Source organism: Schistocerca gregaria, chromosome 7, assembly GCF_023897955.1.
Source record: "Schistocerca gregaria isolate iqSchGreg1 chromosome 7, iqSchGreg1.2, whole genome shotgun sequence".
Taxonomy (NCBI): Eukaryota; Metazoa; Arthropoda; class Insecta; order Orthoptera; family Acrididae; genus Schistocerca; species Schistocerca gregaria.
Window position 1 is genome coordinate 121,577,586 of NC_064926.1, and position 18,501 is coordinate 121,596,086.

An 18,501-nucleotide genomic window follows, 5' to 3' on the forward strand; every position below is an offset into this window, starting at 1 on the left:
ATTCCATCAGCATCACCCAACGTAATTCGACTACATCCACCATCGTCGTTTTGCTTTTGTTGATGTTCATCTTATATACTCCTTTCATGACACTGTCCATTCCGTTCAACTGCTCTTCCAAGTCCTTTGCTGTCTCTGAAAGAATTACAATGTCATCGGTGAACCTGAAAGATTTATTTCTTCTCCATGGATTTTAATACCTACTCCAAATTTTTCTATTGTTTCCTTTACTGCTTGCTCAACATACAGATTGAATAACATGTGGGAGAGGCTACAACCCTGTTTCACTCCCTTGACAACTGCTGCTTCCCTTTCATGCCCCTCGACTCTTATAACTGCCATCTGGTTTCTGTACAAATTGTAAATAGCCTTTCACTCCCTGTGTTTTACCCCTGCCACCTTTGAAAGAGAGTATTCCAGTCGGTTCTTACCCCCACAGTATTTCTTTCCATACAGTAAGTGACATGTGTATCACGTTTGGCTGAAATCGGTCCACTGCTTCAGGATGAGACGTGAAACACACATACAAACATATATACATACACCCAGTTTTGTAATATGGATGGATATATATGAGGAATTGTAAGTTAGGGCACTGAAAAGCAAGGTCATCGGTTCCCATATTTGCACCAAATTTACACAATTGTGGTAAAAATCTATTCAACAGTAACAATAGACTGGAAAATCATATTGTATGCACACACAAGGACTGAAAGACCGCCCTGAGATGATGAGATTCATAAAAGAGCAACAATGTAGGTCAGAAAACATACAGCAGAAGAACTAGATAAAATTAAGTATATAATACCAGCAGAAACATGTTTAAAAAGGGAACAGATGACAGTGACTGGGTACCTATTTCAAAATAATTTGTGGTCGACTTCAATCATGAACCATACACGCCCCAGTGTCAATTAAAACAAAGGGGGGGGGGGGGGGGGGGGGGAGCGCATGGGAGAGGCCCTCAGGCCATCAGCATATAAAACATTCATTTGAAATATGTCGTATCGACAGCTACGTTCCACTTAAGTGGAGGATGCTCGCGACGTGAGAGAAAGCAGTGGGCACTGTCCCACTCTGAGCATTGTAAGAGCTGCTTCTTCAACACATCGTGGTCGTATGGAGGTAAGCTACATCCGCACTGAAGGTTTCGGTGACCGCAGCTTATTGCTCCACATTGGCAGCCACTGAGTCTCCCACCAACGCATCGTTTTCTGGGTCACGTGTACCTGCAGGGGAACGGAGACCGAGCAGGAGAAGGAAGGGAGCAAGACTCCTCGGAGCCGCGTCAGTGAGTTCATTTCTCCAGATCCCTGTGTGCCCTGTAACCCAGCAAAACATTATTTCTTTTTCCTGCCTTTGTAAGAGGAGGAGGGTGTCCTGCAACTACTGCACCATTCCATCCGCTGGATACATCTCACCAATAGCAAGAAGGGCATTTTTGTAATCGGAGTAGTTGCAGAACTTCTTGCCACACAGATATCTCATTTGCACCAGTGCTCTCAGGACAGCAAACAATTCCGCATAATAAACTGAGGACTGCTCTGGGGGTCCTATCCTGATGACAAAGTCACAGAACAAGAACAACATCTACATCTACATCTAGAAAGTTACTCTGAAATTCACACTTAAGTGCCTGGCAGAGGTTTCATCGAACCATTTTCATACTACTTCTCTACCATTCGACTCTCGAATGGCGCTTGGGAAAGAGCATCACCTAAATCTTTCCGTTCGAGCTCTGATTATTTATCTTATTTTATTACGATGATCATTTCTCCCTACGTAGGTGGGTGGCAACAAAATATTTTCGCATTCGGAAGAGAAGTTGGTGATTGAAATTTCGCAAATAGATCTCGCCGCAGAGAAAACCGTTTTTGTTTCAGTTACTACCACTTCAACTCGCGTATCATATCAGGACACTCTCACCCCTATTGCCCTAACACGAAACGAGCTGCCTTTCTTTGCATTTTTTCGACGTCCTCCGTCAATCCTACCTGGAAAGGATCCCATACCGCGCATCAATATTCCAGCAGAGGACGGACAAGTGTAATGTAGGCTGTCTCTTTAGTGGGTTTGTTGCATCGTCTAAGTGTTCTGTCAACAAAGTACAGTCTTAGTTTCGCCTTCCCCACAATATTATCTATATGGTCTTTCCAATTTAAATTACTCGTAATTGTAATTCCTAGGTATTTAGTCGAATTGACAGATCTTAGATTTGTGCGATTTATCGTATACCCAAATTTATCAGATTTCAAAAAAATGGTTCTGAACACATCTGAGGTCATCAGTCCCCTAGAACTTAGAACTAGTTAAACCTAACTAACCCAAGGACAACACACACAGCCACCCCCAGGCAGGATTCGAACCTGACCGTAGTAGAAGCGCGGTTCCGGACTGAAGCGCCTAGAACCGCACGGCCACCTCAGCTATCAGATTTTTTTTTAGTACCCATGTGGATGAGCACGAACTTTTCTCTCTTTAGTGCCAATTGCCACTTTTCGCTCCATACAGAAATTTCTCTCTAGATCATTTTGTAATTGGAATTGATCTTCTGATGATTTTACTAGACGGTAAATTACAGCGTCATCATCTGCAAACAATCTAAGGGGGCTGTTCAGATTATCACCTAAATCATTTATGTTAATCAGGAACAGCAGAGGTCCTATGACGCTACCTTGAGGAATGCCAGATATTTTCTACTCGATGATTTACCGTCTACCACTACGAACTGTGACCTCTCTGAGAGGAAATCACGAATACAGTCACACAACTGAGACGATACTCCATATGTACGCAATTTGATAAATAGTCGCTTGTGAGGAACTGTATCAAAAGCCTTCCAGAAATCCAGGAATATGGAATCGATCTGAGATCCCTTGTCGATAGCAATAATTACTTGATGGGAATAAAGAGCTAGCTGTGTTGCACAAGAACGATATTTTCTGAATCCTTGTTGGTTATGTATCAATAAGACATTTTCTTCAAGGTGATTCATAATCTTCGAGTACATTATATGCTCCAAAATCCTACTGAAATTGAGGTCAGTGATATGGGTCTGTAATTCCATGGGTTACTCCTATTTCCTTCCTTGGTGTGACCTGTGCTACTTTCTAGTCTTTAGGAACAGACCTTTCGTCAAGTGAGCAGTTGTATATGATTGATAAGAAAGGCGCTATTGTGACTGCATACTCTGAAAGGAACCTGATTGGTATACCATCTGGACCAGAAGAAGAGATAAAATCCCCCTGCCAAGAATTTTCCATATAAACAGTAACAAAATCCAAGTACCAGTGTAAAATCTATTTGATCTAGTGGACAGGTATTCCAAATTTTGAGGTACATAGACCTTCCACATCCATAAACCCGGCGTCCATATTCCAGGCATGGTTGTATGAAGGCTTTATGGAGTTGGAGAAGACGTACCCTATCGGCTAACGCATTTAAGAATGTTCAAAGCTTTGAGGCATCTTCTCTTCAGTTCTTTAAGTTGTGGGAACCACTTCAGAATCTCATCAAAAGTAAGTCCCAGATGTTTCATCGCTTCCCTAAAACAGATGAATTAAAAAGAGTGCGGTAGCGATTAAAAACACACATAGTTTTCCCCAAAGAGAATTTGAAACCTAATGTGTAACACCATACCTCGAGCCGCGGGATTAACAAACTCAGTTGCCGTGGATCCGTTGCAAGATTTTAAGGGGCACAGAATATGGAGAAGTCGACTACAAAAAAGGAACATTGCACAGAATGCCTTACTGTGGACGTAATACGTTAATCCCAATGGCGAACACTGTTGCACTTAAAACACTTCCTTGAAGGACGTGGTTCTCCTACTTATACCGGTCTGACAGGACATTCCCGACCCCGTACCGAAAATACATTTCTGACAGAGAATACTGTATGTATGTTTGGAGACACCATTCGTACAATTGGAACAAAATATTGCCTTCAAGTAGCATAATGGGTCTTTTCCTAATCAAATGATACACCGAAAAGCTGTTGCTTACGGAGGAAAGCTTCTTGAATTGCAGGGTCAGGCTATTGAGCGCAGAGGGATTCCTCTTGAAGCCACACTGGGAGCGACTGAGTAGTGATCTGGTTTCAAGAACCCACATTAGTCGCTGGTTGACCTTGTGTTCCCGTCTTCTTCCTGCGTAGTTTGTCCGGCTAATATTAAGATAAATAACTGAGTCAGTCCGATCCTTCCCTTGTTTAAAAATGGGGAGTTGGGAGAGTCTACGGTTATCCCTATTTCATTAAAGAATTGAGGGAGGGCTGATGCGTGCCACTATGTTTGAACGAGCAAGGACTGGGTGACTGGGGATTGAACATTATTCATTACAACAAGAATACTGGTTAGGCAATTATTTCAAAATAGATCTTTCATTCAAACACGAATACGTACAAGATTCAAGACAATAATTATTGTTTTATGCTAAAGATGACAGCAATTAGCTTAATTAAGACGCAATAAGAGTATAGGGGCAACAAGTTAAAACTTAAATTGGACAGCAAATCTCAAGAACTGCGCAAAGGCTGACTAATGGGTAAGTTCATTTTGGGAAGGGGTGAAACTCACCGAACAGGAATTATTATTAAATACTTTAAATAAGGCATTACATTTTGAAAACAGTAAATGTCGTACATTCGGGCATTAAATTCCCGTAGTAGCTCCGGAAGTGATCGTACCTAAACAACATCGACTCTTACGTCACTGCGAATTGGGACACTTCACAACAGCCCGCCCCAGCTACTCGTATTATCTACCTCTAAAATACACATAAAATACAATTTTACAAACAAGGGGAAAGGTACACATAGTCATGCAACAGTGGTATGCCAGTAAAGGAATATATCTCTCCCTAAAAAAAATCCAGAATTGTAACTGTTAAGCGTGCTAGATGACAGTCACAAACAGAACACTTCCTTTATTTAAGAAAAGCAACGACTACAAGCAATTACTCAGTAAATACTTCCCGTGCAAACAGTGACAGACAAGTAGTGACATTCAGAAGCTAGTTACGAAGGCCATCAGTAACCCACATTAAATTTATAAACCATTAAGTGTATTAATAAAAACACATATCAAGATGAGGCATTAAGTAAAAAAAATAAACACATCAGAGGGACCTTCCTCATGGGAGACTGAGCTTAGCCAAAACGACACGACAGGTTGTAGTCACAATAGTGACAGTTTGGCTCCAGAAAAGTTCACGCAATAAATGCGATAAGTTGGCAAGCAATCTCTAGGCACACACAGCCTGGGACACACAGGCGGAATTACGTGGCGTGATAACAGCGCTGGGAGAGACATGACAGGGTAACTGAATTCTAGCGCATCATTCCAAAATTTGTCACACATCGTGGTGTTGCTTGTTTTTTTTTTTCACCTTTATTTAACACTCTTCCTTCAAACACATCACAAACTTTACGACCTGATGTTTTCTGCCCATTCGTAATCTGCAACACTAAGTGGACTCCACCTGTCGGTATAGAGTAACCATTTTGCTTTCATGCATCCACATCTCAACAACTGACCTGCTGCCCAAAGGAAAATAAGCTTTAGTGGGTTGCTGTTGCCAAATGGACTTGGTGGTACTACCCAACCTAAAAATATATGACCTGTCCCCGGAGGAAACTGAGCATTAGTGGGTTGCTGTTGCCACATGGACTTGGAGGTACTACCCAACCTAAAAACATATGACCTGTAATATGTATAATTATCAGTCTACAAAAGACGGAAATGCTGATTTCATGGGTTGTCCAGAACACGTCCTCAGTCACCAACTGAAGTACTGCAGTTCACCCTTTACGCCCAGCATACACTGTACATATGATATCCCAGAAAGAATCGCCAATATTAACGGATATGACGTCCGCCGCCCATAGATGAGTTGTCAGCGCGACAGACTGTCAATCCTAAGGGCTCGTGTTCGATTCCCGGCTAGGTTGCAGATTTTCTCCGCTCAGGGACTAGGTGTTGTGTTGTCTTAATTATCATCATTTCATCCCCATCGAAGCGTAAGTCGCCGACGTGGCGTCAAATTGAAAGACTTGCCCCCGGCGAACTGTCTACGTGACGGTAGGCCCTAGTCACATGACATCTACATTTTACGGATATGACAGGAACGATCATTCTAAGCAAAAGAAGTTCAGTAAACAAGCGCTCTAAAATGCTTTAAGAACTACGAGCACCTCTTCAACTTTGTTGCTGGGAAACAAATCTCTACTACTCCAAGCTCTTTGCTTTCCATATTTTGTGAGGGGTAGTACGGGTCGAAACGTAAAATACTGTTTGCTACACATAGTCTCTAAGACCCATACCTTCAGAGCTATGAATACTGGTTGAGCAGAAGAGATGTTCCACAGTAGCGAAAATGAGCAATTGATCATAGCTCTTAAGGTATACACTTCAAAATCGCCGTTTTGGTCCGTACTATCTCGTAGCTGGCAGTAGAAAATATTTGTTTCACAGTATCGAAGAAGTGCTCCTAGCTCCTTAGGAGTTTGTTTTTCAAGCCCGTGTTTACCAGTCTTTTTTTCTTTGAATGATCACACCTGCCTTAGCCCTGAATATTGCCCCTTCCTCCTGCTACACCATTTATACGGTGGCCTTTCCAGATGAGTAGAAAATTGGATGACATAGAGAAGCTGATTTCCACAGAAATCGAGACGAACAGAGTTGTCGCTATTTCAATGTAACTCACAAACGATAATTCGGAACGTAAAACTAATTTGGAGGAAAAGTAGTCACATTATCAACATATCACGGAGCTACTTAATCTAAACGAAACAGACTGGTCGCAAAATGAACAAAAATTTCAGCAACGAAGCAAGTACAAAACAGTCAGAAATTTTGAAAACACCGCTCTTGCTGTGGGCTTGGCTGGTAGCCCTAAACGGTGAATGTCTTTCTAGCGCAAGAGGCATATCCTTGGACACATTCACTGCATACTATCCACAAGAAACAGAAAATTACCATACAGCAGATTCTTCTGATATCGCGATGCTGTTGCCTGTCTGGTCTCTGGCGCTTTCCGAATGTCATGCTTAAAAAACATTGATGTTAGTTCTTGACTAAACTGTTGACCAAACGAAAAATTATTTGTCTGCATATTAGTTATTCTTCTAGCAGGCGACATTTCTGTACACATGAAAAATCGCAACATAAAACGTCAGTTCGGTGATATCAACTAAAGAGTCATCATGAAAATTATTGTTTCCATATTGGCGTGGTGGTATAGCAACCTTATTATTAGTACTACGTAGATAAAAAAACGGCGATAGGCTGAACAATGTTCTTTATTAATTTAACGACTTGATTCACCCAGTCGGGGTATCATCAGCTTATGTTAAAAAATCAGAAATATTCTACCAAAAAGGAACTGTCAAACAAGGTATAATACCGAATAAAATGTACTAAAAGACAACATCATTGAGATGACGACAGGCATAGCACCACAGAACTGGACCTCGTGTGCAATCTGTAACCAAAGCAGTCCGCTAGAAAGGGTCTCTGGCGCTGTTCTAGTGCACGGCTGTGTTTACAGTTTGTGTGCAAGGTCTTATTCTGTGCTGCTATGCTTTTCATTTCCATCAGGTTACCCTTGAATTTGTTTCATTTAGTACCATACCTTCTTTGACTGGTGTGTTTTGGCAGATTTTTTTAAAATTTTTTAACAAAACCTAATGACGCACTATTCAGGCGACATTTGTCGTCCTCGAGTTAATAAAAAACGTTGTGCAAACTATGAATGTTTTTTCTCTTAAATAGTAAACAGTCATCATGACTGTTGTGCTATCACGTATCGATACCGTCCTCGAGCGTCACAGCAACGCAATTGTAAATTTTCGCCTGATGTTGATAGCGATTACGCGGAATCGGGCGGAACCAACCGTGCGCGCTCGCTGAGACACACCACGTTATTGTCCTCGGGTTTTGTGCGATCTGCCGAAGCCGCCAAACAGCTAATTATTATGATTATTTGACCGTGTGCTTAATGGATGAAAGGCTATCGGTTTTTCTGCTGTGGTTTCGGGGGCATTTCAACCGAGTGCGGCTGTTCTGAGACGGAATTGTTAATGACTGAGAGTTTGTCTATTATAAAAGACCACGAAGGTTGCCATGTACAAACTGATATTTATTTTCTACTAACACAAAAATTCTGAGCCAGTTGCTATCTTCGCCTTACACGTATAGTTACGGTTATATCTTTTATTGGTTGTTGATATTAAGTACTTCGACACACGCATTGGTGATGGTTAACATTCACAGCAATCCGTACTGCAATCCATGGTTGTTGCTTGCCGACGCGGTTGACGCGAAACACGTAATTCCTCACTTGTTACTTTCTATTTCATATCACTCGCGAATCGGTATCGATGAGGGTCAACCCCACGACGACCAGGGGGACGCGCTCATTTGTCATACTCCGATGAATTGACCGTTTACTACTCACTCGACCACCATTCTTGCCCGTCTCTCCAGCATCGTTTCTCATTCGACACTCGTCTCACTGCCTCCTTCAGCGCTCGACAGTCGACCTCTGTCTGCTATCATCATGGGCGTCGGACACTAATATCTATGTTCCTGGGATCACGGATTCCTTACAAGCTCTGTAACTGGAGCGCCCTCTGCCGCTGTATAAGGGGACCGGTAGTAGCGGCTGACCTTCACTTTAATTCTTGCCACACTATTTGTAATCTGTCCTCGTTCATTTGGAGAAATGTGTTAAGTAAAACATCTGTTTACTGTGATTAACTTGTACCCTAATCATTTCTGCTCCTGTCCAGCTTTCTACATAGATGCTACACCACTCTATACCCCACCTCTACTTACCATTGTGTATTAAGTCATACACAACAAGTGTAACAGTCTGAAGAATGTTTAGTGAAAGGAAAATTGTGAGTTAATGGATTATTTACAATTTCAATTTTTTTAAAAAAATGATTGCACAGACGATTTTCGAGGAAAGTGTTAGTTCAGACAGCTCTAGGACGTCTGCTGCAATGAGAAGGAATGCGAAGTGGACCTGCATGAGCGACGTTTTCAAACTGCAGATTCTCCTCTAGAATAAAGTGGTGGTGGTAAGTTCCTATGGGACCTAACTGCTGAGATCATCGCTCCCTGGGCTTGTACATTACTTAATATAACTTAAAGTAACCTACGCTAGGGACAACACACACCCGTGCCCGAGAGAGGATTCGAACCTCTCACGGGGGGAGCAGCGCCAACTGTGGCAATGCGCCCAAGACGACTCGGCTACTGTGCGCGGCTGAAATAAAGTGTGATCGAGTTTTTCAGTAAAGCTTTTTTGTGACTGGTGATGCGATATTAGACTACTGACCATTAAAATTGCTACACCAAGAAGAAATGCAGATATAAATGGGTATTCATTGGATAAATATATTACACTAGAACTGACAAGTGATTTCATTTTCAAGCAATTTGGGTTCATAGATCCTATCAGTACCCAGAACAATCACCTCTGGCCGTAATAACGGCCTTGATACGCCTGGGCATTGAGTCAAACAGAGCTTGGATGGCGTGTACAGGTACAGCTGCCCATGCAGCTTCAACACGATACCACAGTTCATCAAGAGTAGTGAATGGCGTATTGTGACGAGCCACTTGCTCGGCCACCATTGACCAGACGCTTTCAGTTGGTGAGAGATCTGGAGAATGTGCTGGACAGGACAGCAGTCGAACATTTTCTGTATCCAGAAAGGCCCGTACAGGACCTGCAACAAGTGGTCGTGCATTATCCTGCTGAAATGTAGGGTTTCGCAAGTATCGAATGAAGGGTAGAACCACGGGTCGTAAAATATTTGAAATGTAACGCCCGCTGTTCAAAGTGCGGTCAATGCTAACAAGAGGTGACCGAGACGTGTAACCAACGGTACTCCATACCATCACGCCGGGTGATACGCCAGTATGGCGATGACGAATACACGCTTCCAATGGCTAGAGGACAAATGTAAGGATGTAGAGGCTTATCTCACGAGGGGTAAGATAGATACTGCCTACAGGAAAATTAAAGAGACTTTGGAGAAAAGAGAACCACTTGCATGAATATCAAGAGCTCAAATGGAAACCCAGTTCTATGCAAAGAATGGAAAGCAGAAAGATGGAAGATGGAAGGGGTATATAGAGGGTCTATACAGGGGCGATGCTCTTGAGGACAATATTGTGGAAATGGAAGAGGAGGTAGATGAAGATGAAATGGGAGATATGATACTGCGTGAAGAGTTTGACAGAGCACTGAAAGACTTAAGTTGAGAAAAGGCCCCGGGAGCAGACAACATTTCATTAGAACTACTGACAGCTTTGGGAGAGCCAGTCCAGACAAAACTTTACCATCTGGTGAGCAAAATGTATGAGACAGCCGAAATTCCCTCAGACTTCAAGAAGAATATAACAATTGCAGCCGGCCGCGGTGCTCTCGCGGTTCTAGGCGCGTAGCCCGGAACCGTGCGACTGCTACGGTCGCAGGTTCGAATCCTGCCTCGGGCATGGATGTGTGTGATGTCCTTAGGTTAGTTAGGTTTAAGTAGTTCTAAGTTCTAGGGGACTAACGGCCACAGCAGTTGAGTCCCATATTGCTCAGAGCCATTTGAACCAATAATTGCAATCCCAAAGAAAACAGGTTTTGACAGATGTGAAAATTACCGAACTATCAGTTTAATAAGTCACAGCTAAAAAATACTAACGCGAATTCTTTACAGACGAATGGAAAAACTGGTAGAAGCCGACCTCGGGGAAGATCAGTTTGGATTCCGTAGAAATGTTGGAACACGTGAGGCAATACTGACCCTACGACTTATCTTAGAAGCTAGGTTAAGGAAAGGAAAACCTACGTTTCTAGCATTTGTAGACTTGGAGAAAGCTTTTGACAATGTTGACTGGAATACACTCTTTCAAATTCTAAGGTGGCAGGGGTAAAATACAGGGAGCGAAAGGCTATTTAAAAATTGTAATGAAAGCAGATGGCAGTTATAAGCGTCGAGGGACATGAAAGGGAAGCAGCAGTTGGGGAAGGGAGTTGGACAGAGGTGTCGCCTGTATATTGAGCAAGCAGTAAAGGAAACAAAAGAAAAATTCGGAGTAGGTATTAAAATCCATGGAGAAGAAATAAAAACTTTGAGGTTCACCGATGACATAGTAATTCTGTCTAAGACAGCAAAGGACTTGGAAGAGCAGTTGAACGGAATGGACATTGTCTTGAAAGGAGGATATAACATGAACATCAACAAAAGAAAAACGAGGATAATGGAATGTAGTCGAATTAAGTCGGGTGTACCTGAGGTAATTAGATTAGGAAATGAGACACTTAAAGTAGTAAAGGAGTTTCCTACTTTGAGAGCAAAATAATTGATGATGGTCGAAGTAGAGAGGATATAAAATGTAGACTGACAATAGCAAGGAAAGCGTTTCCAAAGAATAGAAATTTGTTAACATCGAGTATTGATTTAAGAGTCAGGAGGTCGTTTCTGAAAGTATTTGTATGGAGTGTAGCCATGTATGGAAGTGAAACATGAACGATAAATAGTTTAGAGAAGAAGAGAATAGAAGCTTTCGAAATGTGCTGCTACAGAATAATACTGAAGATTAGATGGGTGGATCACATAACTAATGAAAAGGTACCGAATAGAATTGGGGAGAAGAGGAGTTTGTGGCACAACTTGACTAGCAGAAGGGATTGGTTGGTAGGACGTGTTCTGAGGCATCAAGGGATCACCAATTTAGTACTGTAGGGCAGCGTGGAGAGTAAAAATCGTAGAGGGAGACAAAGAGATGATTACACTGAGCAGATTCAGAAATATGTAGGCTGCAGTAGGTACTGGGAGATGAAGAAGCTTGTACAGGATAGAGTAGCATGGAGAGCAGCATCAAACCAATCTCAGGACTGAAGACCACAACAACAACAACAATGAGCGTTCACCGCGAAGTCCCCAAACACGGATGCGACCATCTTGATGCTGCAAACAGAACCTGGATTCATCCGAAAAAATGACTGTTTGCCATTCTTGCACCCAGGTTCGTCGCTGAGTACACGATCGCAGGCGCTCCCGTCTGTGATGCAGCGTCAAGGATAACCGCAGCCATGCTCTCCGAGCTGATAGTCCATGCTTCTGCAAACGTCGTCGAACTGTCCGTGCAGATGGTTGTTGTCTTGCAAACGTCCCCATCTGTTGACTCAGGGATCGAGACATGGCTGCACGATCCGTTACAGCTATGCGGATAAGATGCCTGTCATCTCGACTGCTAGTGATACGAGGCCGTTGGGATCCTGCACGCCGTTCAGTATTACCCTCCCGAACCCACCGGTTGCATATTCTGCTAACAGTCATTAGATCTCGACCAACGTGAGCAGCAATAAACGGCAATTGCAATAGGCTACAATCCGATCTTTATCAAAGTCGGAAACATGATGTTACGCATTTCTCCTCCTTGCACGAGGCATCACAACAACGTTTCACCAAGCAACGCCGGTCACGTGCTGTTTGTGTATGAGAAATCGGTTGGAAACTTTCCTCACGTCAGCACGTTGTAGGTGCCGCCACCGGCGCCATCCTTGTGTGAATGCTCTGACAAGCTAATCTTTTGCATATCACAGCATCTTCTTCCTGTCAGTTAAATTTCGCGTCTGTAGCACGTCATCTTCGTGGTGTAGCAATTTTAATGGCCAGTAGTGTACATACATTTGAAGTGTTTGGGATGTTTTCTAGCGCATAAAACGTATGGGAACCGCCTTCAGTTTTGTTTTAAGTTGCAACAGTGTAGTTACGGATGTTAAGCGCAGGCATAAAATTTCTGTTGTTCCTGTTGTCGGTGGAGGTACCTCTCTTAACAGCTCAGTAACACCTCTGGCCGTGTGTCTACCTCAGGAACCCTACGCCGACGCCCGTGGGTGGCGTGACGTGGCAGCCGTACAACAGCGACGCCGAGCGCAACTACCTGGTCATCGAGGCGGCCATGGCGGCCGCCCGGGACGTTTACGGCGGCAGGATGGACTTCATGCACTCGCTGCTGCCACTCACCTGGCCCTGACGCCGGGTGGCACACTGTTGCTCCGTGACTGATCGACTGCATTCAATTAGAGCTCTTCCTCTCTGTCTTTCAGCAACACTGTGCAAAACTGTTTTTCTTTCCAGATAAATAAATAATGTGTTGCGTCACTTGTCTATCACATAGCACTCTTAGGTTTCGACACACCAGTTTGTTCGTTTTTATGGTACCTTACCTCAAGCAGTAAAAACGGAACCTTTATGGGATCACTTTGTTCTCTGTCCGTCTGTCTGGCTGTTTGTCTCTCTGTCTGTCCCTCTTTCAGAATATTAAGACTCCGTTCTCCGTTTCCTCAAAAACAGGTACAATTATCAACTTGAAATTTATGGCTCATACTAAGGTCTACCGTGCCATGGCAATGTAAAAAATTAAGCACCTACGACATGACAATCAACGGACACTACCATTTTTTTTAATATTTGCAGACTCACTCGTCAAAACCAGTAGGATTCTTCCTACTGACCTAGAATCATGAAATTTGGCTTCAAGAAAGGTTTCTCGGTACAAGTAAACGAAAAAACACAAAAATTGTTGATTTGTTATTATGTCACATCATAAATAATTTTTTGGCGTTACAAACTTACACTGGATTCGTAACCCGTCAAAAATCTCAGGAACTACTTGAGGGATTTTCATCAGGTTTCCAGTAATAGGTTGAATGATTCGCAAGGAAGGTTTCTGTGTACAATTTATAATTATTTCGTGGTAACTGGCTGGGCTACGATGAATTAACGTCTCTTGCCGCTGTGAAAACGACGCATTTGCCATCTAGCGGTGACAGGGGTAGAACCACCCGACTACTGTGCATCACAGATCCAGTACTAATATCTCATTCTACATAAGAACTGTCCCTCACGGTCTATGCTTACCACATATACATAATCTCTAATGTTGCATGTAAAAGTAATGTTGGTAGTTGATGGAGGGTTGCACTCCACTGTTTGGAATGAGATTCCGATATCGCGTAAAATATCCGCAGAAGCTTCTCAAAGAACAATTGGACATTTGCGCACCAACAATAACCCTATTGCCAATTGTACCGTCTTCCTCTCTGGAGATTTCCGTCAGATCTTATCAGTAATCGCAACAGGGACAAGAGAGCAATCCGTAATTTCCAAGTATCATATCAATATAACTCAAAAAACCAATAAAGTGAATAAAAAATTACAGTCGTGGATGCGAAATGACGCACAATATTTAATTTTAAAATTAAAACCTTCTCGAAAAGCTTGGAAACCCTAGGACCAAAATCTTTACGGTATCAACGTAACAGGCAAAAATCACCGAGATTCACGATTCCAGAAAATGATGAACTATCTATCTACTTGGATACGTTTGTACGGAATCCTCTGAGGGTGGTTCCTATTTGCATTACATAACATTGAAATCTACATTCTGTTTTCAGGCTTAAAATTTACATAACGTGTAATAACGTTTAGTGTAGTAAAACAGTGAAACAAATAGTAATGAATCTCAGAATCCTGTAACTACACTAAAGAAAACAAGTAACTTCACTGGACAAAATATCAATCGCCCTGTTGCAAGGTAAAGAGTGCCCACATGTTGCCAACGTTGTTTCGACAACGTTGAATCACTTACACAACCTTCGTACTGTCCCGAACTCTCTCCACGTAATTTACCCATTTTTTGGAGAACGAGATTCGGAGCCGTCAACCTGCCTTCGGACGAACAGGAGCACACCTGGGTGCAATTATGGTTCCACAGGAAACCGCAAACATTTCCCTATGAAGACCTTGACCGTCTTTCCTCACAGTGGGATAAATGTACACTCCTGGAAATTGAAATAAGAACACCGTGAATTCATTGTCCCAGGAAGTGGAAACTTTATTGACACATTCCTGGCGTCAGATACATCACATGATCACTCTGACAGAACCACAGGCACATAGACACAGGAAACAGAGCATGCACAATGTCGGCACTAGTACAGTGTATATCCACCTTTCCAAGCAATGCAGGCTGCTATTCTCCCATAGAGATGATCGTAGAGATGCTGGATGTAGTCCTGTGGAACGGCTTGCCATGCCATTTCCACCTGGCGCCTCAGTTGGACAAGCGTTAGTGCTGGACGAGCAGACCGCGTGAGACGACGCTTCATCCAGTCCCAAACATGCTCAATGGGGGACAGATCCGGTGATCTTGCTGGCCAGGGTAGTTGACTTACACCTTCTAGAGCACGTTGGGTGGCACGGGATACATGCGGACGTGCATTGTCCTTGTGCCTCGGTCGTATGCAGCCCTGATTGTGGCGCTCACCTGCACGGCGCCAAACACGCATACGACCATCATTGGCACCAAGGCAGAAGCGACTCTCATCGCTGAAGACGACACGTCTCCATTCGTCCTCCATTCACGCCTGTCGCGACACCACTGGAGGCAGGCTGCACGATGTTGGGGCGTGAGCGGAAGACGGCCTAACGGTGTGCGGGACCGTAGCCCCGCTTCATGGAGACGGTTGCGAATGGTCCTCGCCGATATTCCAGGAGCAACAGTGTCCCTAATTTGCTGGGAAGTGGCGGTGCGGTCCCCTACGGCACTGCGTAGGATCCTACGGTCTTGGCGTGCATCCGTGCGTCGCTGCGGTCCGGTGCCAGGTCGACGGGCACGTGCACCTTCCACCGAACACAGGCGACAACATCGATGTACTGTGAAGACCTCACGCCCCACGTGTTGAGCAATTCGGCGGTACGTCCACCCGGCGTCCCGCATGCCCACTATACGCCCTCGCTCAAAGTCCGTCAACTGCACGTCCACGCTGTCGCCGCATGCTACCAGTGTTAAAGACTGCGATGGAGCTCCGTATGCCATGGCAAACTGGCTGACACTGACGGCGGCGGTGGACAAATGCTGCGCAGCTAGCGCCATTCGACGGCCAACACCGCGGTTCCTGGTGTGTCCGCTGTGCCGTGCGTCTGATCATTGCTTGTACAGCCCACTTGCAGTGTCCGGAGCAAGTATGGTGGGTCTGACACACCGGTGTCAATGTGTTCTTTTTTCCATTTCCAGGAGTGTATTATCGGTTACGACGATTACCTTTGAAATACTAAATAGTTTACTTACTTTTTCCCATGCATCCCGTTTTCATTTGACTCCCTCTTACATATTTAGTGTATTATTAATTCGGTGGGAACTTACCTCACAGTCAAAAAATTTTTGTTACACCGGTGAAAACTGCCTAGATTACTGTGTTTAGGCACGTCTTCACATTTTTGTTGAGAAAGCCGTAGGGTCTTTACCTTGATACACACAAATATTTGCAGACACACACACACACACACACACACACACACACACTTGTCCCAATACATGTTTGGTTCTGATTGTGTTATCCCAGGAACCAATTAACATAGTTCAAATCTTCTGCTTATAGACAAGAATTTAAAATAAGTTTGCCTGGTTATAAATCAAATGTCGGAATTGAACATAAGGCGATTGGCCATGTCATTCATAAAGAAATCGTTGTAATGTTTGTCTTAAGGGCTATAGGGAAATTACAGACAATTTTAAACTGGATGGTTCAAATGGCTCTGAGCACTATGGGACTTAACTTCTGAGGTCACCAGTCCCCTATAACATAGAACTACTTAAACCTAACTAACCTAAGGACATTACACACATCCATGCCCGAGGCAGGATTCAAACCTTGGCTGTTTGGAATAATATCGTCACAAACGAGAATCGGGTGCCTTGGCTATTGGACACTTCGATAGATGCCAGCTGAAGAAATAAAATACCGAAAAGTTGCTTACAGGCATGATACTGACCATGATGCAGCTTCATGGAAAATATTATCATTAAGTAAAATATAAATAAAAACGGTAAGTTGTGATGGTATCCCTGTCAATGCCAGAAATAAACTCGACAAAATATTTTTTTTTCTTTTCACGAACTTAATATTATTCGAAAGAACGAAGAAAGAGGTGACTTAAATGTCCCGTTGACAACTAGACCGTTCGCCCCATGTTCGGACTGGACAAGAATGACGTCGGGCACTGAGAATGTCCTTTCCGAAATATTCGGCCCAGTCTCTGTTATTATTTATACTGATAGCATATGAAGAGCAATCAGTCTACATCCAGTATGAGTACAGCATTTAGGGCGCTGATGACCTCGATGTTGAGCGTCCATAAGCACCAACGCACCACCACAGTACAGTGTTAACCACTGCGCCACCTACATCTGATAATATTAAAATTTTACTCACCAAAAGTTAGTCGCTATTTTGCAAGACTCCAGACAGCTTCTGGATAGCTTCTGACTGTTTATAAAAAAAAGTTAAATGTATCTCATACACTCCTGGAAATGGAAAAAAGAACACATTGACACCGGTATGTCAGACCCACCATACTTGCTCCGGACACTGCGAGCGGGCTGTACAAGCAATGATCACACGCACGGCACAGCGGACACACCAGGAACCGCGGTGTTGGCCGTCGAATGGCGCTAGCTGCGCAGCATTTGTGCACCGCCGCCGTCAGTGTCAGCCAGTTAGCCGTGGCATACGGAGCTGCATCGCAGTCTTTAACACTGGTAGCATGCCGCGACAGCGTGGACGTGAACCGTATGTGCAGTTGACGGACTTCGAGCGAGGGCGTATAGTGGGCATGCGGGAGGCCGGGTGGACGTACCGCCGAATTGCTCAACACGTGGGGCGTGAGGTCTCCACAGTACATCGATGTTGTCGCCAGTGGTCGGCGGAAGGTGCACGTGCCCGTCGACCTGGCACCGGATCGCAGCGACGCACGGATGCACGCCAAGACCGTAGGATCCTACGCAGTGCCGTAGGGGACCGCACCGCCACTTCCCAGCAAATTAGGGACACTGTTGCTCCTGGGGTATCGGCGAGGACCATTCGCAACCGTCTCCATGAAGCTGGGCTACGGTCCCGCACACCGTTAGGCCGTCTTCCGCTCACGCCCCAACATCGTGCAGCCCGCCTCCAGTGGTGTCGCGACAGGCGTGAATGGAGCGACGAATGGAGACGTGTCGTTTTCAGCGATGAGAGTCGTTTCTGCCTTGGTGCCAATGATGGTCGTATGCGTGTTAGGCGCCGTGCAGGTGAGCGCCAAAATCAGGACTGCATACGACCGAGGCACACAGGGCCAACACCCGGCATCATGGTGTGGGGAGCGATCTCCTACACTGGCCGTACACCTCTGGTGATCGTCGAGGGGACACTGAATAGTGCACGGTACATCCAAACCGTCATCGAACCCATCGTTCTACCATTCCTAGACCGGCAAGGGAACTTTCTGTTCCAACAGGACAATGCACGTCCGCATGTATCCCGTGCCACCCAACGTGCTCTAGAAGGTGTAAGTCAACTACCCTGGCCAGAAAGATCTCCGGATCTGTCCCCCGTTGAGCATGTTTGGGACTGGATGAAGCGTCGTCTCACGCGGTCTGTACGTCCA

General features: G+C 44.3%; 1 protein-coding gene across 2 annotated transcripts in view; it reads left to right on the top strand.

Moving 5' to 3' along the window:
* The window catches only part of LOC126281589 (cholinesterase 1-like), a 183,111-nt gene extending 169,935 nt beyond the window's left edge, over window positions 1-13,176 (top strand). For both annotated transcript variants that reach the window (XM_049980673.1, XM_049980674.1), the window contains exon 11: window positions 12,886-13,176. In XM_049980673.1, coding sequence (XP_049836630.1) covers window positions 12,886-13,048 — 163 coding nt within the window. In that variant the 3' untranslated portion in view covers window positions 13,049-13,176. The remainder of the gene's footprint in view (window positions 1-12,885) is intronic.
* Window positions 13,177-18,501: the final 5,325 nt, after the last annotated feature.